This window comes from Mesocricetus auratus, unplaced genomic scaffold, assembly GCF_017639785.1.
Source record: "Mesocricetus auratus isolate SY011 unplaced genomic scaffold, BCM_Maur_2.0 Super-Scaffold_100019, whole genome shotgun sequence".
Taxonomy (NCBI): Eukaryota; Metazoa; Chordata; class Mammalia; order Rodentia; family Cricetidae; genus Mesocricetus; species Mesocricetus auratus.
In genome coordinates this window covers 11667796-11691926 of record NW_024429200.1, presented here as the reverse complement: position 1 = coordinate 11691926, position 24131 = coordinate 11667796, and the positions used below count along the sequence as shown (strand labels likewise).

The 24131-nt window shown below is 42.4% G+C and overlaps 1 protein-coding gene across 1 annotated transcript in view; it reads left to right on the top strand.

Annotated features, from left to right (window-relative positions):
- The window catches only part of Ahcyl2 (adenosylhomocysteinase like 2), a 154543-nt gene that overhangs the window by 103348 nt on the left and 27064 nt on the right, over positions 1-24131 (top strand). The window contains 7 exon segments of the mRNA XM_040728740.1: positions 4720-4828; positions 9290-9433; positions 9936-10036; positions 16141-16243; positions 17908-18002; positions 21620-21726; positions 23998-24114. Coding sequence (XP_040584674.1) covers positions 4720-4828; positions 9290-9433; positions 9936-10036; positions 16141-16243; positions 17908-18002; positions 21620-21726; positions 23998-24114 — 776 coding nt within the window.

Below are 24131 nucleotides of genomic sequence, written 5' to 3'. Positions count from 1 at the left end.
AGGAGGATCCTCAAGTCCCAGGGCCAGTATGAACTGCATGGTCAGATTCTGTGTCTAAATAAATATGCAAATAAGCATTAAGGAAAGAAGGAAAGAGTCTAGAGTAAAACAATAAATAAATAAAATGAGAAAGTTGATTTCCTTGGTGACAGAGCTGGATCTAGTGTCCCCTGCCTGGCTAACCCAAGGGCAGAGTATATATAGAATGGGGTTGCCTGACCACTTAGTACCATTAATGCCTTTTTCTTCTCTCTATAAATTCCCTCGTTGTTTCAGTGACTCTGTAGTTAATTTTCTTCTAATGAGATGAGACTAACTAAAATCATCTGACATAGAAAAGGAGGAGGTAAACTTAAAAGGGAACCTAATTAGCAAGTTAATTATAGCAGAAAAAGTGCACGGGTTATGTAAATTAGCCATTGATGTAAGCATGTATGTTGGGCCTTGTCTAGGGACTTGTTAAGATTTAGAGGTCAAAGGAGCTGTGTAATGATGTGTTAGGAAAAATAATAATAAAGCAAAACATCCAGAATTGGGAATGGCTGATGAGCCAGTAACAGAACTGCCTTATTAAATCCTGCTCTACAGCCGAAAGGGTTGTTTGAGCTGCTTCAGAGACAGCCACCCCCCTCAAAAGAGAAAAAAAAAAAATAGTAGCGAGCTGGAACCAGAGCCAACAGAATTGCTGATGAGGAAAGTTTAAAACCTGACCACAAGGGTCCTTGAACCAAAGAGGTGGCCTACTGCCGGTAATGACACAGTCTACTGGCTGGTAGCGTCAGTATGCTGAGCAGCAAGAAGAAATACATTGTCAATAGCAACTCTGGGATTAAAGCCCAGGTGAGGCTAAGCTCCTGTTTGCCAGTCTTGCTGCTGCTGCGGCCATTACTGTCCAAGGCAAGCTGCGTGTCCTCTCCTTCCCCTCCTGTGCGGCTCCAGCCTTCCCTCTGGCGTGCGGTGAGCTTCCTATTCCTGCCAGCCTCTTTCCTCCCCAGCCTTGATGTTAGGCGGTGCTGAGGTAGGAGAGGAGCGGTGCCTGCAAGGACTCTGGTTTCTGACGAGGTAGGAAAGTTAGGTAAATCTTGGTAGATTCTGCCAAGGCACCTTAACTGGCTGGGTATGTCATTGCTTTACAGGATGGACTGGAATGGTACTGATGAAATCACTGGAGATGCCTCATTTAACTCATGTTTTGGTTATCGGTGAAAAGTAAACACTTATTTACTAGGAATTCATGTAACTCACTTTATTAAATGGTTTCTCACTAATGTTCTTGTATATTAATAACCTGGGAGGCAGGGCATTGAATTTACTGAGAAATTAGCAAGACCCGTTTTTCTATGCACAGCCTATTTCCTTAGAGCCCAAAGAGCCGAAGTTGGTGAAGGGATTACAACAAGTGAAAGACAGTAGGACAAGGAGTTCAGCTTCATGACACACTTGAAGTGACAAAGCAGCTGTGTTTCTGAGAGACTTAATGTTACTGGGCTAAGTAGGGGTACCTCAGAGGAAGCGACTGCCCTCCTCTAGTGGTAGATATGTACACGTGCGTGTCCATGTGCACATGCGTGTAGCTGTTATGTCAGTGTGTGTGGTTGGCGTAGGGAGGCAGTGTTGCAAATCTGAGGTGAGAGTTATCCTTTTAGACTTTTTAATAAGGGGTCACTGCTGAACACACCGCCTTACTGTGGTTTTTGGAAAGACCTTCACTCCTTTTCCTTAATGGGCCTCTGAAAAAGAATGAAGGCATGGATTATCTTGAACCAGGCTGATGAACTGAATGCCAGCCTTTGGACCTGACTTCTGTGCACTTCTGCACCGTTTCCTTGCCAGTTTTGTTAACCCTTAAAATTACTCTGTGCAGACTTAATGCTTACTGTGATTACTAATATTCCCTGAAATGCAGACAATGAAGATAGAACAAGCTCCTCCCGGCTCCTTGATTCTGCGTATGATTGGGTGCATAGGATGTGGTGTGGCAGGTATCTGTGTGTGCCCGAGAATATAAAGGTGAATAGACATCAGCCCACATGGAGCCTGTAATCCGTAAGCTTACAGAGCACAGAAAGGAAGACAGTGGGATGAGTGCTGTGCTAGAAGCACATAGAGACTCATGGGCCTCCTGGGGAGTGCATAGAAAGGGCGCTTTATCCTTTGGGAATAAATTGGCACTTCAGCAAAATAATCAAACTTGTCACTTTCCATTTTGCAATGAGCTCCTAACCCAATAAATAGCCCTATTACAATGAAAGCAATTTGCAAGCTCTGAACCACTGTGCAGGCTTTATTTATTTTTTTGTTATAGCTGTGGAAGTGCTCTGTACATTTCCTCAGAGGCAGTGAGTGCTAAGCTTTCATTTTGGCATTAGTCCCCTTGTCTCAGTGCACAGTGAATCAAGAGTTACCTCTAATGCAGGAACTGTAGCCCCTGATTTCCTTCTGATTTCTGCCCATAAAAGTTTATCATAAAAGTTAGTCAGTTGTCAAGTCTTTGATTTTTTTTTCTGTAAACTTTCCTCTATGCCACTTTGGATCCAGAAGAATCATCTAAGCAACTGGGTAAATGTTTGGTTAGGAAAAACTTACTAATAAAGTGAGTGATAGGAGCTTTGATTGGTAAAGTACCATCAACAACTGTCGACTGTAGGAGACATAGATAAAATTACCAAGAAAGTCGCTATCAGATATGTTACTGGAGTTTCTTGTCCCTCTAGGTCCTGCTGCCTTTCAGCCCCAAATAAGCATGCAGAGATGTATACTAATTCATAAACTGTTGGCTGATGGCTAGGGCTTCTTATTGGCTAGCTCTGTCTTAATTATTAACCCATAACTACTAATCTATGTATTTCTACATGGCCTTATCTTACCAGAGAATGCCTGGGGCATCCTATCTTCCCCATTCTCTACATGGTGTCACCTTTCAGTCTGTCTCGGCCTACCTTTCTCAGAATTCTCCTCGTCTCTTAGTCCCAACTGTCTTCCTGCCTCTATTGGCCAAACAGTGTTTTATTCATCAACCAATAAGAGAAACATATATACAGAAGGACATTCCCCATCATCAGATATTTTTCAAATATAACCTACAGAGTATGATTTGAGTATGTAATCAGTCCAATCATCCACTCCTCCCACATCTCTAGTCATTGATAATAATCAAGTTTATGGCTTTTAAGGTATTTTATGATGCTAGACATTAAAAATTAGTTTATTTACTGTATCTAAAGAGCTAACATCTTAGAAAATCCTTAGCATTTAAATGGTTACCTGCTGTAGGGGAGGAGTTGTTGCTATCAAATCTGCCATGTTAGACCATGCACTGTGTCATACAACCTTCTCCAAAACCTGGGTTGGAGTACTTGTATTTATGGGAAAACGAAGCTCACAAAATCATCTTGACCAACATCAAGAAGCTTATGAATGGTACAGCCATTCATGAAAACCTTTTTAAAAAATTAGCATGCCACACTGAGATGCTCGAGGCAAGTCCATCTGTCTTTTTATACCTTTCTGTTTTCTCATCTAGATCTGTGGGCATACAGAGAATTTTAAAGGCTTTTTTTCCAGCTTTGCATTTTTGGTGAAACAATAGAAAGTGATTTTGAATATGACTTACCTTCCCCAAAATTTAATTTAATCATAATACTGCTCCTTTCTGTGTCACAGTTATAATGTACTAAGCATATAGTCGTTAAACCAAAGACTTAATTTTGATAGAAATTGGTGAAGAATGTAAAATTATTCTTCTTCCAAAAAAGTTCTCTTTTGTTTGTTTGTTTTATTGCTTTTAGAGACAAGAGTTTTCACTGTGCATGCATCCCAGGCTAGCTTTGAACTCCTTGTGTTCCTTCTGCCTTGGCCTCTGTGTGCTGGGATTACAGGAGTATGCTACCATACTCAGCTCCAAAGAAGCCCCCCCCCCACTCCACCCACCCTTCCCAGTACTGGGATCCACTCCAAGCCTTTGCATAGTAAGAAAGCACTCTGTATTTGAGCTATATGCTCCAACTTTTTTGAGGGGAAGGAGGGGACAGGGTCTTGGCTCAGACTCCCTGTAGTTGAGCATGACTTTGAACATCTGATTCTCCTGCCTCCTGGAATTGCCGGGGTTTGCCACCACTGCTCTATCTAGCACGCCCAGCACATGCAGTGCTAGAAACTGTATCAAGCTCTTGGTGCATTCCAGGAAAGCGTGCTACCAACTGAGCCACATTCTCAGCCCTCAAGAGTCCTCGTATTCCAAATATGGGTTTGTTTAAGCAAATAAACTCCATTGAAGGTGACAAGCTGTGAATGAATTGCTTCCTCAAAATAGATGTGTTCTCTTCATATGTAATGTGGTGGTTTGAATGAGAATGGTCCCCAAAGGCTCATATATTTGAATGTGTAGTCATCGGGGAGTTGGAGCTATTTGAGAGTTAGGGGGTGTGACCTTGTTGGAGGAAGTACGGCACTGTGGGTGGGCTTTCAAAATCCCATGCTAGGCCCAGTTCTCTCTGCCTATGGATCAGGATGTAATCTTAGCTACTACTCTAGTGTTTGCGTACATGCTGCCATGCCATTATCATCATGATAATAATGGATGAAACCTCCAAAACTGAAAGCAAGTCCCCAATAACATGCTTTCTCTTATAAGAGTTGCCTTGGTCATGGTGTCATGGTGTCTCTAAGTATAACTAAAGTTCTTTTCCTTTCTATAACGAGGGCTCTTTTTCTTAGCAGATCCAATTTGCTGACCAGAAGCAGGAATTCAACAAGCGTCCCACCAAAATTGGACGTCGATCTCTGTCACGTTCCATCTCTCAGTCATCTACTGACAGCTATAGCTCAGGTGAGTTGCTAAGCTGCCGTAACCCCCTGTCAAGGTTGATTGGTATCTGTAACAGACCGCCCATCTATCCAAGCAAGGCCAATCATTCTTAATTAGTGATTGATGGGGGAGGGCCCAGCCCATTGTGGGTTGTGCATAAGAAAGCAGGCTGAGTAAGCCATAATGAGCAAGCCAGAACAGAGGCAGCATCCGTTTATGGCCGCTTATCAGCTGCTGGCTCCAGGATCCTGCCCTGACTTCCTTTGATGATGCACAGTGATGTGGAAGAGGAAGCCAAGTAAACCCTGTCCTCCCCAACTTGATTTTGGTCACAGCAATAGTAACCCTAAGACACCATCATTATTTATTTTTTAAGAGTATCATATGTGTTTGTTTTATGCCCCTATATATGCATGCACAAATACAAATAGGTATTCATTGAGCATAGGAGACTTACCTGTCTCTGTCACCGGTGTGTCTCTAGCACATCAAACAGTATTTGGATCATAATTGATACCAATATTTTCTGTGGCACACACTTTTGATCCCAGCACTCAGGAGGCAGAGGCAGGCAGATTTCTGTGAGTTCGAGGTCAGCCTGGTCTGCAGAGCAAGTTCCAGGACAGCTAGGGCTATTACACAGAGAAAGCCTGTCTTGAAAAACAAAAAACAACACACAAAAAAGTTGTCAGCTTAATATATCCTTCGAAAGATTTTAATTCAGGATCAGGGAATCTAACCACCCTAGTTTTAGAGACAAAAGTGGAAATATGATCTGGTGGGTGCTGGAATTGTCATCCATGTCCATCTGGCCTCAGAGAGCTTTTAAATGACAGGCTCACCTGGCAAGCTTAAGCCCTATATAATCTCTAGTACTTAAATGTTTTACTTAGAAATAAAATTCACCGTTTTTAGCCCTGTCTTTGAGGATAGTCTACTAACCCAGTTATGCTCATCTGAATACATTCTAGATTATGTTTTCAGAAATATTGCCTAGGCATGTAGTAGTCATTATATTTTCTGTCCTAGTCTCTAAGAAGTATTATTTTCATGAGCTCAGTACTTCTTATTTTATTTACTTATTTATATTTTTTTTCAAGACGGTCTCTCTACATGTCCTGGCTGTCTTAGAACTTCCTGTGTAGATAAGACTGGCCTCAAAACTCACAGAGATCTGTACATCTCTGCCTCTTGGCGGCACTTTTAAAATATGAAAACCTCCTAAGCAAAAAAAAAAAAAAAAAAAAACAACCATGAAAGCAGATGAAAAGAATAACCTTTTCTTCTTCAGATTTAGATCATTCTCAGTGATACATTTATGAAAATGTTATCTTTATAAGTGAATTGATTACAGATGAGAAAGAATGAAGTGCTGTACTTATAATTGGCACTTAGACATTTTGAGAGATTTTAAGATTTTTTTCCAAATAATAAAATTTTGTTTGTGTTGGGTTGCTAACGTAACCTTTCATATATTTCTCAAGTCATCCATTAGTACAATCCATTCAAACACAGGTCCCTACTGTTATTTCCTTTAACAAATAAATAGATTGGGCCCAAGAGGAACTGCCTGACTTCAGTTAATGTAGTAAGTCTAATTCAATCAGAATTCTAACTGCCTCCTAACAAGCGCTCACAGCCTCACAGGTGCTGGGAGATAATGGTAGATCAGGCGTGGGCCGTAGAACAGGCATGCATATGTGCAGTGAGACCAACTGTGTGCCAGTGGTTCATCAAGTTATGCTTTGGGTCTTGAAAACGAAACAAGACCACCCCATGGCAAAAATCATATTGTACTTTTTAGGTAGTCATCTTTTCTGCCTAAAAACAGAAACATTTTGGATATTATCTCTTTTTTCTCGTAAGATCCGTGGTAGTTCAGTGAAAAGATGAGCCTGTGGAAGGGGGGGGGGTCTACTGTATCACCCATTTTATAGTAGGATAATTGAAAATTGGTTGTCTAGTAAACTGGAGATGAATCTGGATCTGAGGTCCTATCCTCCGGTAGGTAAGTGACGTTTTCCTCTGTGGAAGGCAGCCATGCTCACCCCTGTACCACCAATACTGCCCCTCCGCCTTGTTGCTGGTAACTGAGCTTCAGAGTATGCTGATGGCTACAGATATGGATAGGAACTGTTCAAAATACAGTACAGGCAAATCAAGGCCAGACTGTGCTACATAGTCTACTGTAGTCCAGGCTAGTCTGGACTACATAGCATGCATTATCGAAAAACAAAGTGGCAAAAAAATGAGTGTGTTCAAACTAAATACATGCATGTCACATTAGTTGAATAAAGTTTCCACCATGTTCACAGAGACCCTTCTCTTCACCTGGGTCTGTCCCTGTTGCAGCCACATAACAATGCAGCGTAGGACAGTTGCTGCCTTTTGTACTTACCAACTTTGGAAAAAACCCTTTGTCTCAGAAAAAAAGGGGGGGTATTAGCTGACTGATATTAAGAAGGTAAAACTGGACATGGTGGTACACATACTTCAAGCACCTGAAGGCAGAGACAGGTGGATCTTTGTGAGTTTGAGGTCAGCCTAGTCTACAGAGCAAGTTCTAAGATAGTCAGAGCTACATAGCGAGACCCCATTTGAAAACAAAGCAAAATAACAGCTCTCTCAGCTTTAGCATTAGAAAACAATGTAACTGGTTTGTTATTTAAATTGGAAACAAAAGGCCAACAACAAAAACTGAAGCCAAGTTGTCATGGCGCCCACCTTTAATCCCACCACTTTTTCAACTCCTTTTTCAAATTCAACTTCCTTGTAAAGCTGGATCTGGAATGGAGAAGCTGTTACCATTTTCTCTCAGGTAGAGAAGGTGGTCTCTTAAAGCCTGCAATTCCTAAGCCATATCGAATACTGACTGATGAAACAGACTTTCTAGCTCTGTTGCCAAAAGTACTTTGAGCTTTCTAACCCTAAGAGAGGAACCAGAAAGTTTTGTGCAGATTAGTTCCTTGTAAGAACAAAAGTCCCTTTGGGGCTTTACCAATTCCTTCGCCTCCCCTGGTGTGCCTGTTCATTCCTGTGCCCTCCTGTTAGGACTTTGCTCTAAGGCAGCTTTCCAGAGAGAGAGAGAGAGAGATCCTCTAGCCCCTGCTGACCCCACGGTATGCAGCACTGTGCCTGATTAACTGGGCAAGGTCGGACTTGCCTTTTACAGTCCCGCCCTCCACCCCCGCCCAGATAGACCCCCAGCTAAGAAATCTCAGAAATGCCCTAATGCTCTAGATCTAAGTGGATCAGAGCACCAGGCCCACAGGAGCTCTGAGTGTGTGCAACTTTCTCCCCTAAAGTGATGGCAGTGCTAACTGCACAGAGAGATGTAAACGCTCTGTAGACCAAGTTTTATATCCTCCGTCCTCCCCAAACTGCAAGCATCAGGAAGAACTGTCGTGTTAAAAAAAAATTTTGCGACAGAAATTGCATCAGATCATCTAGCGAATGATTAGCAAATATAAAGACTAAAAAGATCTCCACTAAGGCTGTGAATTCAGTAGCAGTGACTGCCTGTTGGCCACAATCAAGTGTGGCCCTTTTATCTTGTAGTGCAGTGGTTTTCAATCTATGGATTGTGACCCTTTTGGGGGTTAAATGACTCTTCCACAGGGACCTCCTAAGACCATTGGAAAACACAGGTATTTACATTCCAATTCATAAGGGTAGCAAAATTATAGTTATGAAGTAGAAACGAAATAATTTTATGGTTGGGGTCACCACAACATGGGGAACTGTAACCGGCATTCGGAAGGTTGAGAACCACTGCTATATATAGTGTGTGTTGCTAGTGGATTAGTCTTCAGGGCCTTAAATGCACCAAAAGAGGATATTTGCTACTTTGGGACTCTCAAACACCAAGGACTCTTACAGAGGCTAGTCAAGAAGGATAGTGCATTGAATTGTCAGTGTCTAATTGGATCTGCAAGAATAGTTCTGCCTCATGAGAGCCAGTCCTGAGGAACACAGCTCTGTTATGTCAGACAAATTCCTTTTGTGTGGCTCTTAATTACTTTCCCATGAGTTTCTTGTTTTTTAGGTCTTATCTGTGCAGTTATTGTACTACAAAGCAAATTACTTCAGGCATTTAAGCAGCAGGCAGAGGGGTGTTATGAGGCTAGAAATCCGTGGGTTAATGACTGGCTTGCTTAGGAACTTTAACCTGTGGCTTTTGTGGGGCAACTTCCCTCTCTTTGCATATTCAATCAAGTATTACACCTCTCTGTGTTCCAAAGGAAAAGTTAGCGCTAGATCCCAAATGAATGCTTCCCAGGGAGAATGCCTTTCGCAGCTCTCTCAGCTGCCCTAAGTGTTGAGAGCACCTTGCATAGGCGATGAGTGGTACAACTCCATGTTTCATTAAGGAACTTCCTAGCGGTGCTAATGTGTGTGGCGCTAATGACTAGTGAAGCCCCAACGGTTTGGAATTTTGGAGGAAGATAATCTTTTCCCTGATTGATTTTTTTTGTGTTCCAGCTGCTTCGTATACAGATAGCTCTGACGATGAGACATCCCCCCGGGACAAGCAGCAAAAGAACTCTAAAGGAAGCAGTGACTTCTGTGTCAAGAACATCAAACAGGCAGAGTTTGGACGCAGAGAAATCGAAATTGCTGAACAAGGTAAAGAAATAAATGCCTTTCTACCCGCCTGTGTCACTTTGTCGTATTAATACATCCCGGGTCAGCTGAGTTGTCAAATTCAAATTTCAGTGCAGTCCTAAACCATATTTTTTGCTTATTAATCTATCTGAGACAAGGTCTCAACTCTGTAGCCTAGGCTGGTCTTGCATTTGAGGCAGTCCTCTTGTGCTGGGATTTGTAGGTGTGAGTGAGTATGTCCACCTCCTGAAGAATCTTTAAGGGAATCTGAGTGTAGGCCACACTGTGGGGAGGAAGGTGGACTCTGACCGTTTAGAGGAGAGCCCTGGATAAGGATTGGCAGATAGAGACTAAAGCTGGGGAACGTTTGTCTCTGAAAGCCTCTCAGAGAACATTGAGGAACCTCATCTAACAGAAGCTGAGCAAGGGAGCAGTCTTAACTTAAATGAGTAATTTTTCTGTTTAGTCTCTTATCTCTCATTCTCTCTGTTTAATATTCTGTGTTTCTTTTGGGCCTTTTCAGAGATGCCTGCCCTGATGGCCTTAAGGAAGAGAGCCCAAGGAGAAAAGCCCTTGGCTGGAGCCAAAATTGTGGGTTGTACACACATCACTGCGCAGACCGCTGTGAGTCCTTTTCCTCCTAGTAACAGTTAGTAATTGTTCCAGCCACTGACTGCGTGCCACCCCCAGCCCCAGGCTGACTGTGTGATTCCGTTAACCCACGTGATGCTATGTAGGCCGGTGTTCCTTTTTCCATTTTATAAACGAGGAAGCTGAGGCCCAGTGTACTTTAGTAATTTGTCCAGGCTTATACAGCTTGGACAGCCAGGCTCAGGCTTGAGCATGAGTTGCCAGGTGAGCAAGTGAAGGCTTCCACTGCTGTACCACACATTTCCTCGCTGCCCTTTCCAGTGACCTCTCTCTGAGTCTGCCTTCAGCAGCAGATGAGAGAAAACTGATTCCAGCGTTCTCAGCATCGAGGAATTCATTATGTGATGTCCATCTGGAAGGCAGGCTGTGGACACAAGGCTCCTGTGTCATCCCTGTGATTGCTTTGGAACTGTGTCCACAGTTTGCCTACTTCATCCTCAAGCTGATGGAAAGGCACTTACAGCAGTCAGTCACCACAAACTGACGAGAAGAGGAGAAGGACTGTTTCTTCTGCTCTCCCAAGAGCCAGAAAATCTTTGCTGAGATCCTGCAGGATAGTCCAGCATGGCACCCTGAGAAGGACATGCTGATGTACCATGTATGCAGTGTGTGCAGGTCTCTATGTGTGCAGTGTGTGCAGGTCACCGTGTATGCAGTGTGTGCAGGTCTTTATATATGCAATATGTGCAGGTCATCATGTATTCAGTGTGTGCAGGTCACCATGTATGCAGTGTGTGCAGGTCTCCATATATGCAATATGTGCAGGTCTCCATGTATGCAGTGTGTGCAGGTCACCGTATCTGCAGTGTGTGCAGGTCTTTATATATGCAATATGTGCAGGTCATCATGTATGCAGTGTGTGCAGGTCACCATGTATGCAGTGTGTGCAGGTCTCCATATATGCAATATGTGCAGGTCTCCATGTATGCAGTGTGTGCAGGTCACCGTGTATGCAGTGTTTGCAGGTCACCATGTATGCAGTGTGTGCAGGTCTCAATGTGTGCAGTGTGTGCAGGTCTCCATGTGTGCAGTGTATGCAGGTCTCTGTGTATGCAGTGTGTGCAGGTCTCCGTGTGTGCAGTGTGTACAGGTCACCATGTATGCGGTGTGTGCAGGTCTCCATGTGTGCAGTGTGTACAGATCTCCATATGTGCAGTGTGTGCAGGTCTCCATGTATGCAGTGTGTGCAGGTCTCCATGTATGCAGTGTGTGCAGGTCACCGTGTATGCAGTGTGTGCAAGTCACCATGTATGCAGTGTGTGCGGGTCTCCTGTAGGTGTACCATGTATGGAATGTGTGCAGGCCTCTGCTCCCCTAGTTCTGAAAAGGGGACTAGAATCCCCACGATTGGCTTAGACCAGGGATTCCTACACTCAGTAGAGTTATTTTCTATTTATAAGAAAAATACTTCCAGTGTCCCTGAGTTATACTGAGGTAGAATTCATATATACCATAACCTATGTTATATGTAGTCTTTAATTTTTTAAACCTAAAATAGGGAGAAATAAAAAGAAAGTAATTTATAAAAATATATTTCAATATGTAAATCCTTAGGCACCACTATAACAAAATAGTCAATATCTGGACTGACATATAGATTGAAATGTACGTGTGGGGGTTGTCTTATGTGAATGAGTGTTTTGCCTGCATGCATATAGGTGTACCATGTGTCTGCAGAGGCCAAAAGAGAGCATGGGACACTCACAGTCTGTGGGCGCTGAGACCAAACCCTGCTCTCAACTGCTGAGTAACTCCACAGCCCCTGCTTTCCTTTCCTTTCCTTTCCTTTCCTTTCCTTTCCTTTCCTTTCCTTTCCTTTCCTTTCCTTTCCTTTCCTTTCCTTTCTCCTTTCCTTTCCTTTCTCCTTTCCTTTCCTTTCCTTTCTCCTTTCCTTTCCTTCCCTTCCCTTTTCTCTTCTCTTCTTTTCTTTTCTCTTCTTTTTGTCTTTGAGACAGTATCTCATGTAGCCTATACTGGCCTCTAACTTGCTATTGTAGCTAAGGCTAACTTTGAATCCCTGATCCTTCTGTCTCCCAAGTGCCGGAATTGTAGGCATGTATTACATGCCCTGCTGGCAGTGTGGGATTATGTCCAGAGCACTAGAGCAGCATTTTCAATTGATTTTAGGACATTATGAAATAAAAAGCAACTCTTTCCAACCTTTGAACAATGGCAGTCAGCGTTCTCTTTACATTTTTACAATTGTTGCAATCCTAAAAAGCTATTATTTGTATTGAAACTATAAAAAATACTTCTGTCAGTATATAAGGTAGAATTAATTTCTAAGATCAAATAATTACAAGTAGGGTTTTCACCATGTGAACTTTCATTGGGACAATTGAAGTTTTTATTAGATCAGCCCTTTTTTATTGTACATGACTGTCTTATACTTTACTGTTACAGATCCCTGGCCCTGTCCACTAAGGACAGTAGCACTCCCCACAATCATTGTGACAAATGAAAGTGCTCCCTCAGTACTCTGTATGTCTTCTTTTGAGTCATCATAAAATATGTAGTTGGTATTGAGTTCCAAATACATTGAGACTAGTAGGAAAATTGGTGTGTTGATAAAAGCTCTAATACCTTTTATGGGACTTCTAAGCTCTAAGTCATCTTCCTTCTCCCTCCCTTCTCCTGAGACAGGGTCTATGTAGCCTAGGTGGGCCTCAGACTTGCTGTGTAGCTGAGGCTGGTCTTGAACTCATGATCCTCCTGTCTCAACATCCCGATGCTGGAGTTATGGGTACACGCCACAATACAAAAGGTTAGCCAGTGTGCATGTGCTCTCTTCATCTCTTTGTTCTGCTGCGTGCGTGCATGGGTGCATGAGTTCCCTCATAGAGACCAGAGGTTGGTATTGGGTATCTTCTTCAATCACACGTTATTTTTTGAAAAGGGTCCCACTGAACCTGCAGCTAATGATTGGCTAGACTAGCTGGCCAGCAAGCTCCAAAAATCCCCCTGTCTCCATTTCCTCGTCACCGGGCTTGCAGAAGCATTCCGTGGCACCCAGCTTTCACATGGTCAGAACTCGGGTCCCCATGCCTGCACAGCAAGCACTTTACCCACTGAACCATCTCTCCAGCCCTTTTGTTTCCAGACAAGGTCTCATGCAGCCCGGGCTAACCTTGCTATGGAGCAGATGAAGTTGGTATTAGTCAAACATCTGATTTTCCTGCCTCATCTTCCTGAGTGCTGGGATTTCAGACATGTGCTCTACACCTGGTTGGTTGGTTGGTTGGTTGGTTGGTTGGTTGGTTGGTTGGTTGGTTGGTTGCTTAGTTTTTCAGTGCTGGGGCTTTCTTCAGACTGGACAGGTATTCCTGTCACTGAGCTGTGTTGCCAGTACCCCAGTCCCCTTTGGAGTTGTCCCCCCTTCAGCACACTTGTACATGGTCACCTTGCAGATGAAGGGCAGGCAGCGGCTCCCTAGGAACAGATAGCCTCTGCATTCCTCTGAGACTTTGCTGAGTTACATGTTCTCGGAGGAAAAGGATGCCTGAGTTCCTAAAATCCTAGCAGCCATCCACCTTGTATTTTGAAATACGCTAGCCTGATGCTCTCCAAGTAGGCAAGGCTAGCTGGTCAACAAGCTTCAGGGATCTTGGATCTTCAGCTTCTTTGGTTTGTTTTTGCTTGTTTGTTTGTTTTAGTTTCTGTTTGACAGGAAGGTTCTGGAGATAAAACTCAGGTCCTTGTGCTTGCCAGGCTAGCACTTTCCTGACTGAGTTGTCTCCCAGCCGTCGTCTTTGGCCTTCTCTTTCATTCCTTGAGCGTTTCCTTACTTCTGGTACATGATGATCTACTCATCTACTCTTATCATGTGTGTCCATAGCCTTGGAGTCAGTCATTTTTTTAAAAGGAACTCACAAGGGCAACTTTCAGTGGATCTTGGCACTACTCAGATATTGTTCCTGGATCTTCTTTTATTAATTTTGGAAAATGATTGTCCAATCCAACTCTAATTGGATTTCTTTTGACCTGTTCTCTCCATTTTTGCTTTTGGGAATTTCAGTGACATGTATCAAGTCATCTGATAACATCCCATTCTCCTTGGATGGTCTGTTCTGTTTTTTGTTTGTTTGTTTTTTGTGTGTTTTGCTTTGTTTTCCCTGTTCTCCTTTTCTCTTTGTATTTTAATTTGTAATTTTTATTCTGTCTTTAAGTTGGCTGACTGTGTCCTTGAAAGTGCCCAGTCTGGAAAGTGCCCAGTCTGGAGACAGGAGGAATTCTCAGTATGTTATATGGTTTTTTATTATGTTGTGTTTTGTTTGTTTGTTTCTGGCATTTGTAATTGACCTGTTTTTATACTTTCCATCTCTCTCTGTTAAAATTCCCTGTTTATCAATGCTGTGTATATTTTTATAGCATAGACAGTTGTTATAGTTATGTTTTATCATAGTTTTGTGTTGTTGTTTTTTTTTTTTTTTGAGTCAGTCTCACTTAAACCAAGCTGCCTTAAACTCACCACAGCTAAGGATGACCTTGAACTTATAGTTCTCCAGCCTCTTCCTCTTGGGTGCTGGGATTTTGAACATGTGCCACCACACGTGACTTCTGTATTGCTGAAGATCAAATCCAGTGCTTGAGGCATGCTAGGCAAACACACTACCAACTTTTGTTTTCACGTCTTGAAATCTTTGAGTGATGACGTCTTCATTTCCATTAGAGTTATGAATTGCCTGGAATTTGAACTGTTTTGTGCACTATAGGCTTCACATTTCTCAGCAGTGGGCTGGAGATTATAGGTTACTTAGGCTGATTGTAAGTTACTAAAGGGCTTTCCCTAGTGTCTGCTTTGCCCTCAGCTTTCAGCTGCTTGAACACTAGTGTGCCACAGAGGGCTCTTCTCAGTGGCCTGCCCTAGCCTTCTTGGTGGTGGCAAATGAGAGTCTTGAATCTTCTTATCCAGCCAGCATTAATCAGGCCTCTGTGAAGGCAGGGCTTTCCCCCTGCCTTCTGTAGCAGCCAGATTTTTCTTCTTTTAGTATGTCTGGCAGAAGATATTTTCTTGCCTTTTGTGGAGAAAGAAGTAATAGATGTTTAGAATTATAAGTAGTGATTGTAATGTGTATCCCACACTGGGCTCAGGGTGGTCTGTGTGGCCCCTCCCGGTTTTGCTTTCGTCTCCCCCAGAAGCCGTGGGTCTTTGCATGGCTCTCTTGGAAGACATGACTGCTAAACTTCTGTAACTTAAGACTTTTCCTTACCCTGAGAGACTAGTGTGGTGCACTCAGCCCCCTGACTAGTTTTCCTTGTGAGTTTAGACAGGTACTCCTGGAAAGGAGCTTGCCTGTGGGTATGAAATCTTGTGTCTAGTTGGAGCGACACAAAATTCCAAATTATACACTTTCCTACAATTAACCTTTAATTAAAATGTTAGCTAATTTTTCTTTTGATTTTTCAAGACAGAATTTCTCTGTGAAACAGCCCTGGCTGCCCTGGAACTCACTTTGTAGACAAGGCTGGCCTCGAACTCACAGAGATCGGCCTACCTCTGTTTCCTGAATGCTGGGATTAAAGGTGTGCACCACCACCACCAGGCATTAGCTAATTTTTTCTACCTTTACATATGCAGCTACCTTTTCCTCCCTTTGCCAAAAATGAAACAAACCTAGTCCACATCAGAGCCCTGGGGAGAGTCTCTGGAAATCCAACCCAGGGCTTCCTGCAAACTCTACCAGCTGAGTCGCATCTCCAGCCCTACCTGGAACACTCTTGCTTCATGTATCCTAAATGATAAAAATTTTCTCTGAAATTCTTAATGAAATCTTACTGAGAAAGTTATAGACTCTTACTGGACTTACTCCTCTGCCCTGTGTTGAACACACTGAAGATGTTCTATAAAGCTTAGAAACCACTGGCCTGACTTATTCTTGACGTAGTGTATCGTCAAGGTAGAACTTAGCCAGGAATGATGACACAAGTCTATAACTGCAACTCTTGAGAAATGGAAGTAGGGGAAACAAGAGTTGCCTGGGTACATGAGATCCTGTCTGAAAACAAAACAAAAAGATAAACTAAATCTCGAGCCATTGTTTATCACAGGCTTGTTTATCACCCGTTCTTTAACACAGGTGCTTATGGAAACTCTGGGTGCTCTGGGAGCACAATGCCGATGGGCTGCCTGCAACATCTACTCCACTCTCAACGAAGTGGCTGCTGCTCTAGCAGAAAGTGGTAAGAAGTTCCACTGTTTCAATATAGGTCTTTAAGGAAGGCTGACAGTAAGGCAGCTGCCTTTGAAGAAATGGATCCCATTATTGGTAAATGTGTTCTTTTGGAGGGCTTCTTTTGTCAAACATGATCTAGTTAACTCTTGTTTAATAGCTGACAAATAGCTACCTATGTCTAATGCTCTAGTTATGGCACTTGGAGTTGATTTACTAATAGGCCACCAGTGAACAGTGCTCCACTCAAGGTAGTATGTAACACTTGAGCCAGTCTGTGGCCCTGAAGGTTTTCCAGCAAGTGGCTCATCCTGATCTGATGTTTAACGTGCCTGCTTCAGCAGTAGAGAGGACGTGGCCTGGCAGGTTAACTGATCACAATATCCACTAAAATGCTTGAAGGACAAAAGAAAGAAATTTGGATTCTGTAGCTTTCTGTCTTCTCTATGTGTAGCAGTACCAAAACTGCTTCTGAGCTCTTGGGAGACTCTAAGAAAATTCTACAGAATATACTTATCTCTCCTTTTGCTAGCAATCTTGCCATGTCATTAGCTCTTTCATTTATTTATAAAACTGTACTGTTTATCTATGATAGAAAATTATACAAATATTAAATATATATCCACTGAATTTTACATAGACATTCATTTCTTTCTCTTTTTGGCAAATGATTATTGACTCTAATGATAATGAGAAATATCTTTACTTTCAGAATTTATATTGTGATAGAGAAGATAGCATGGCTACATGAATGATAATAAAATGACTGGCTTTACTTATAAACCCATATTTAAGGCCAGGCATGGTGACATATTCATGTCATCCCAGCTATTAGGAAGGTTGAAGGCGAAAGATCATAGTTCAGAACCTGCCTAGGAAGCTTGGTAAAATCTTATCTCAAAATGAAAACATTTAAAAAGTTGGGAATTATGGCACATCTGCAACCCCAGCCCTCAGAAGGGTAAGGCATGAGAATGGCTGCAAGTTTGAGGCTGTCCTGAACTCCATGTCTCAACTCTTCCTAAATGAATAAATGATAAATGAATAAATAACTAGGGGTAGGGATGAAGTTCAGGGATAGAGCACTTGCTTAGTGTACTCTGTGAATCCTAGCTTCATTCCCCAACGCTGCAAAAGTAAATAAATCTATGTTCAGTAATACATAAATACAGAAACAATGGCTTTAGAAGAGCTTACATTCATTTGGTTCTCACCAGCTGAGTTAAGCAGCTTGCATAATGACCACTACAGTTCACTAGGCTGTGATTTGGAGCAAGCACTTGAGTAGATGAAGTATGAGAGTTTTCCAGTGAGGCCTGTGGAGTAACAGAAGAAAAACAAGTGGGTTTGGGAGATGATGAGACTGACAGTTTGACTCTGGATCAAGTACTTATTTCTGGATTCTTCTTTTTCCTGTTAGTCCTATTTTTAGCAACTCTTACAGTCTTGTTGCTTGTCCTTTTTGAGCCAAGAAGAGCCGAATAGCCACTACAGGAAAAGGAGTGGATAAGGGATTGAAGGCAGTATTAGCCAGTGATGGAAGTTAATCCAAAAAAAATATAGCAAAACGAGAAAGTTAGGAATTGGCGGGAATTGGCACTTTCTTGTTAAAATTTGGGGATTGGCCCTTTTATAGCCTTTAATGGGTTCTCTTTGTTCTTTTATTATTTTTAGGATTTCCTGTCTTTGCCTGGAAAGGGGAGTCAGAAGATGACTTTTGGTGGTGCATTGACAGATGTGTGAATGTGGAGGGCTGGCAGCCAAACATGGTGGGTCAGATTTCCCTTAGTGCAGCTCATAAGGGCAGGGATGGGGGGTGGGGGGGCGGGGAGACTGACTTGGGTAAGGGTTTCCCACAAGAAGGAAGGAAAATAGACCCATTTCTGTTTGATGTATCTGGGTTTCCAGCAAAATTCAATGAATCTACTTAGGATACCTCTAGATACTGGACTTCTTAACACTGCAGAGTCTTGATGAGCTCAGTGTGGTGAAAATGCTGCCCAGGGTTCACATTCACATATGACTGGATAACAAGCAGAAGTGATGCATTCTGTCCCCTACTGCTGTTCATAGCTGCTCCAGTAACAATTGCCACAAATACCAGCAAACAGACACATGGGAAGGCACAGGCGCCTTGGAGCTCCTGAGGCACTTAGCTTTCTCGGGAATCTTCACACTGAGTTTTTAGTATGCTTAGAGCACTTCCAAGTGCACATTTCTTCTCTTTATTCTGTAAAAGATGACCAGGAGGTTTAGGGGTTTCCCTTTACACTTTACTTTTTGTTTCATTGTTTAAAAGATCCAGTCTGAGAGGCTGTGGATGTAGCTCAGTGGGAGAGCTTTTGCCTGACATGCATAAAGTCCTAGGTTTAGTCCCCAGCCTGAGAATAAAAATTAAAAAAAAAACAAATGTAGGACTGGGTTATGTATAATTCAGGGGTAGAGCCCTGGTTTAGCATGCTTGAAGCCCTGGATTTACACTATTTAAATAAGCACACACACTGTCTTAAAACTAAAATCATAATTACATTCATAGAGAAAGAAAAAGGCATAAAAATATGACACATTTCCTTGCCTTATTAACATTTCTGCATTATTTTATTAAGAAACTAGAAAATCAGTTGGGCAGTGATGGTACACGCCCTTAATCCCAGCACTTGGGAGGCAGAGGCAGGCTGATCTCAGTGAGTTCAAGGCCAGCCTGATCTACAAAGCAAGTTCCAGGACAGCCAGGGCTGTTACACAGAGAAACCCTGTCTTGTAAAACCAACCAACCAACAAACAAACAAAGAAAGAAATTAGAGAATTGAGTGGTAGGAGGGAGAACTTTGGTTGGAATATAAAATGAAATTAAAAATAAATTTAATAAAAAAAGAAATTAGAGAATCAGCAGGGGGCGTGGGGAGACTCCTTGCTGCTGACAGCTAAAAACTCGGGCTTCACTTGGGTACAGGTCACATGGAGCAGATTTGAGGAAGGAGCGAATGATGGTGCCTCCAAGATGAGTCAGCTCATCCCAGCAATTTTAGGTGACAAGGAGGGAGGCTGACTGACACATGAAGAAGATAGGGGTGGGGCACATGTCTCTTGGGAAGAAAATTAATCTTATAGTCTTGAATACAGAGAGGCTGTGGCGTTGTACCCAGAGAGCCTTTACAGTGTGTGGAGCCAACACAGCCACTAGGAAAGTTAGTAAAGACAGTTACAAGGATCAAAATAGTTTTACCTCAGAAAACAGAACTCATCTTTGGCCAAGACCCAATACTTTCCTTACATTCCAACCTCAGGAAGAGGAAGATTATTTGAGGTCAAGAACTTTCTGCAGTAGGACAGCACAGGGAATTTATAGGCTGCAATCATTAAATAAATACTATAAAAAGCAACTCCTGGCCTGTGCCAGATACCTTTGTTTAAAGGGAAAAGTAGGCGCTGGGATATAGCTCAGTTGGCAGAGCATTTGCCTGGCATGTATGAAGCTCTGCATTTGATCCCCAGCACTGTGTAAGGCAGGTGTGGTAATGCACGCCTGTGATCTCAACAGGAGGATCAAGAGTTCCAGGTCAGGCTGGGGAGCTGGTTCACTGGGTAAAGGCTTGTTGCCCAGACATGAGGAGCGGAGTTAGGATCCCAGCACCCATGTGAAAAAAGCCAGGTGTGGTAGGAGGCATTCATTAGGACAGCACTGGGGATGAGGAGACAGGGAGAGCCCTAGGGCTTGGTGGTCAGCCAGCCCAATAAGTAGATAAATAATAAAGGGAAAAGTAAATGAGCATAGTTGGACTTACCCACAGAGTTGCCAATTACTTGGGTTTTTGTCTATTGTTCTTTGTAGCTAGGGATCAGAGGCAGCAGGTGAAAACCTCATGGAATCCATGCATACAGAACAGCAGAGAGAAGCTCTTTGGTTTCTTTTATGTAGGAAGACTGGGGAGGGGTGGTGTATGTGTGTATGTATGTATATACAAGTATGCATGGAAGCCAGAAGACAACCTCAGCTGTCATTCCACGGGAGCCTTCACCTTGTTTTTTGAGACAGGGTCTCTCACTGGGACCTGGGACGCCACAGTTAGACTACGCTGGTCCCATCTCTGCCTCCCCAGCACTGGGTTTTCAGGTCTTGCACTACTGTGCCTGACTTTTTATGTGGGTGCTAGGGATTAAACTCAGGTCCTGATGTTCGCAAGGCAAGCACTTCGTTAACTAAAGTATCTCCCCAGCCTTTTGGGGGTGGGTAGGGGCAACAGTGGGATTGAAACTAGGGACTCTACCCTTGATCTGTATTATTGGTCTCTTTTTGGGTTCTTATGGGGCTCTATTTATAGATGTGTAGCCAGGCTAAGAGTTCTAATGAGAGTCTTGGCATGGTACCTACCCTCAAGCAAGATTTGATTGAATTAGATAAAATAGATTAATAGTAGGAGCAGAAGCAAAAGATCAGATGATAGACCTGGGGTTGGTTGTTTGTGTTCCCTGGGATTCAGGGTGGTGTTTTTGATATTGTAATGCTGATATTCTAGAAGTTTAAGAAGAATGCATGCCAGCAGAGAATGACTGATCTGTGGAGACCTCCAGGAGAGGTGTAGCGATTTAGAGAAGCCCTGATGAGCTCTTCTAACCGTCCTGTAGGACTGAAGGGCCACTGTCGTGGGCCTGATTATAACTCAGAAGCTGTCCCCTGCTGATGGAAGCTGTAGTGGGCACAGCATTGTATTCATCTTTAATCCCAACCTGAAATAGTCACGAGCTGCTCAGAAGCATGCGTGCACACCTACGTGCTGCACGGCTCCCTGGTTATTTTTAATTTGGCTTGTGCAGAGTGAGAGGTTGAGCTAGGCAAAGCCCTCCAGTGCTGCCTGAGAGTCTGGGTGGGAGAGGGCCTGTGCTTTGTGAGAAGCACAGGATTAACAACTTCAGTTTTAAAAGCCATTGTTCTGAGAGAGGGGGAGACTAATTATCTGTCCTTTTATTTAAACTAAACCTTAGCTGAATTTATTTAAAGTACTAAAATCAGCAGTTAGAAATGAGTTTTCTGAAGATCTGAAGTATATTCAAGAACTGGAGGTCCTGATGGCCTCCTGAACTGATTATCCATGAGAAAATTCTCATGTTGCAATGCGGTTTGGGAAGGTAGATATGTTATATGGTAGGGTCATCTGACTGAGAGAATTATAGTTGGCCTTTCTCTCCTCTTTTCTTTGAGTATAATGACTCTTTTATTTGGTAGGTTATTGTAGTAACTCTGACTTTAGGTTGCTTTTCATGAGTATATGGAAATTTTGAGGTATCTATACACTGGTAATTAGGAACTGGGATGCAGGACCCTGAGATAGGACTGAAGCCTGAGCCTTTAGTAAGGCAAATGACATTCCTGACGCTTCTGTTGCAGATACTGGATGATGGAGGAGATCTCACTCACTGGATTTATAAAAAGTATCCCAACATGTTTAAGAAAATCAAAGGCATAGTGGAGGAGAGTGTCACTGGAGTTCACAGGTAAGAGTTAACAGTCATCCCTAGCTTAGATATAGAGTCTTATAATCACCTACCTGAGAACACATTATGCTAAAAACTGGAGCTTTCTCTAAGGGAACGTGTCTAAGCCGAGGCACTTATTTTAGTTAATAACACAAATTACCAACCTAAAATAGTGAACAGCTTGGATGGAGAAGCAAGTAGGGGCCTCACGTTTTCTTGTTATTGCAGTGCACTGACTGCTTGCTCTATTTGGACAAGTTTAATTCATTCAATAAATATTTGTTGAATTATTACAAGAAGCCTGGTACTGTTCCATGCTAGAGACCCACAGTATACAAAACTCATACTCTCACAGAGCCCATGTCTCACAGACAGCAAGGACTTTGGGTCCCATCACAAAGGAGCAGTGACTCCTTAGATAAAATCAGAATCATTTCTGTTAGTCTTATTCACCCATAAAGAATTTTAAAGTGTGAAATAAACTTTTAGGGAAATCAGTTCAAAGCAAACCACTTTACTGTTTTCTCATCCTTTTGATTACATGAAAGTGAAGCTTGGGGCTGGAGAGATGGCTCAGTTAGGAGCATTGCTGTTATTTCAAAAGACCCGGTTCAATTTCCAGCACCCATTTAGCAGCTCATGACTGTATAACTCTAGTTCCAGGAGATCCAGCACCCTAACACAGACATACAAGCAGGGAAAACACCAATAAAATTAGAAAGGGCTGCATTTTTAAAGTGTGTGTGTGTGTGTGTGTGTACGTGCGCGCTCACTAGCATGTCACAAATGTGGATGCCAGAAAGGAAAACTGTAAATCGGGTCTTTCCTCTCATCACATGGGCTCCTCAGATTGAACTCGGATCATCAGGTTTGACGGGAGCCTTTACCCACCGAACCACCTCACTAGCCCTAGGAACGAATTTCTTTTTCTTTTTTTCTTTTGGTTTTACGAGACAGAGTCTCTCTGTATTGTTTTGGAGGCTGTCGGTCCAGCCCGGCCTAGAAATCACAGAAATCTGCCTGCCTCTGCCTCTCGAGTGCTGGGATTAAAGGCGTGCGCCACCACCGCCTGGCCATGAATTTCTAATAAGACAAATACTTCTCCTTTTTAATGGAGATAAGTTTTAGACTCATTTATATAGCTATGTAATTAATGAGTTTCTATGTTATTGTTGAGCTTAAAACTACTGAGAAGTAAACGTCATTACCGTAAAGTAGTAGGATTATGAGGGAGCTGGGATTGATTGACATGTGAAGCAAGCTCTTTTCTAAAAAAAGTAATAAAAAATAAGAAAAAAAAGTAGTAGGATTATGCTGGATTTTGAAAATATTTAAAATTAGTTCTTTCGTAACTATTTTTAAGATTTATTTATATGTTTTTATTTATATGTATGCATGTGTGTTTTGTGTGAATGCATGCTGTTTGTGGGTGACCATCAAGGCCAGAAGAGAGTGTTAAATGTAAAAAATAAATAAATTTTTTAATTAAAAAAATAAGTTTCACAAAGCTGGAGTTACAGGTAATTGTAAGCCACTTGGTGGGATCCAATGTGAACCTTCTGGAGAAGCAGAAAATATACTCTCAACTGCCAAGTCACTTCTCCAGCTCGCAAATTGCTTCTTTTATCATTAAAAGGGATATAAAATTTATATGCATCTTGGAGAGACTGCTCAATGGCTAAGAGCCCTTACTACACTTTCAAAGAACCTGGGTTTGGTTCCAGTACCTACCTGGAATCTCACAACATCTGCAACTTGAGTTCTAGAGGACCCAACACCCTCTTCTGGCCTCCACGGGCACCAGATACACATGTGTTATGTATGCATACATTCAAGTGAGCACTCATACACATAAAAACAAAAAGTTTTTTAAAATCTCAGTCTTGTAATGGGTACATGCCTTTGATGCCAGTAGAGGCCAGTGGATCTCTGAGTTCAAGGCCAACCTGGTCTACATAGTAAGTTCCAGGCCAGTCAGAGCTACACAGTGAGACCCAGTCACAAAGCAGAAGCCTTGCCTATAAAAAAGTAAAGTAAAAAATATTGATATGGAATTAAAAGTTTTTCATTTAAGAGCTTGAAATTTAGTTGGATAAAATATTTTCTCTACATGATTTTTTTGAATGTAAGCCTTATTACCAAACTGTGGACAGCCTCTAGAAACATTATGTTTCTCAGTATCTTTTTAGTAGGATGAAATTAGTTATGTCTTATGTTCTCATGCTCAGTCCATTGGTAGATTGTAATGTCTCATTGTTTTATGTTCTTCTTTAATTCTCCCATTCCCAGGCTGTACCAACTGTCCAAAGCTGGGAAGCTGTGTGTTCCAGCCATGAACGTCAATGACTCAGTCACTAAACAGAAATTTGATAACCTCTATTGTTGCCGTGAATCTATTCTTGATGGGTAATGTTTGTTATCTT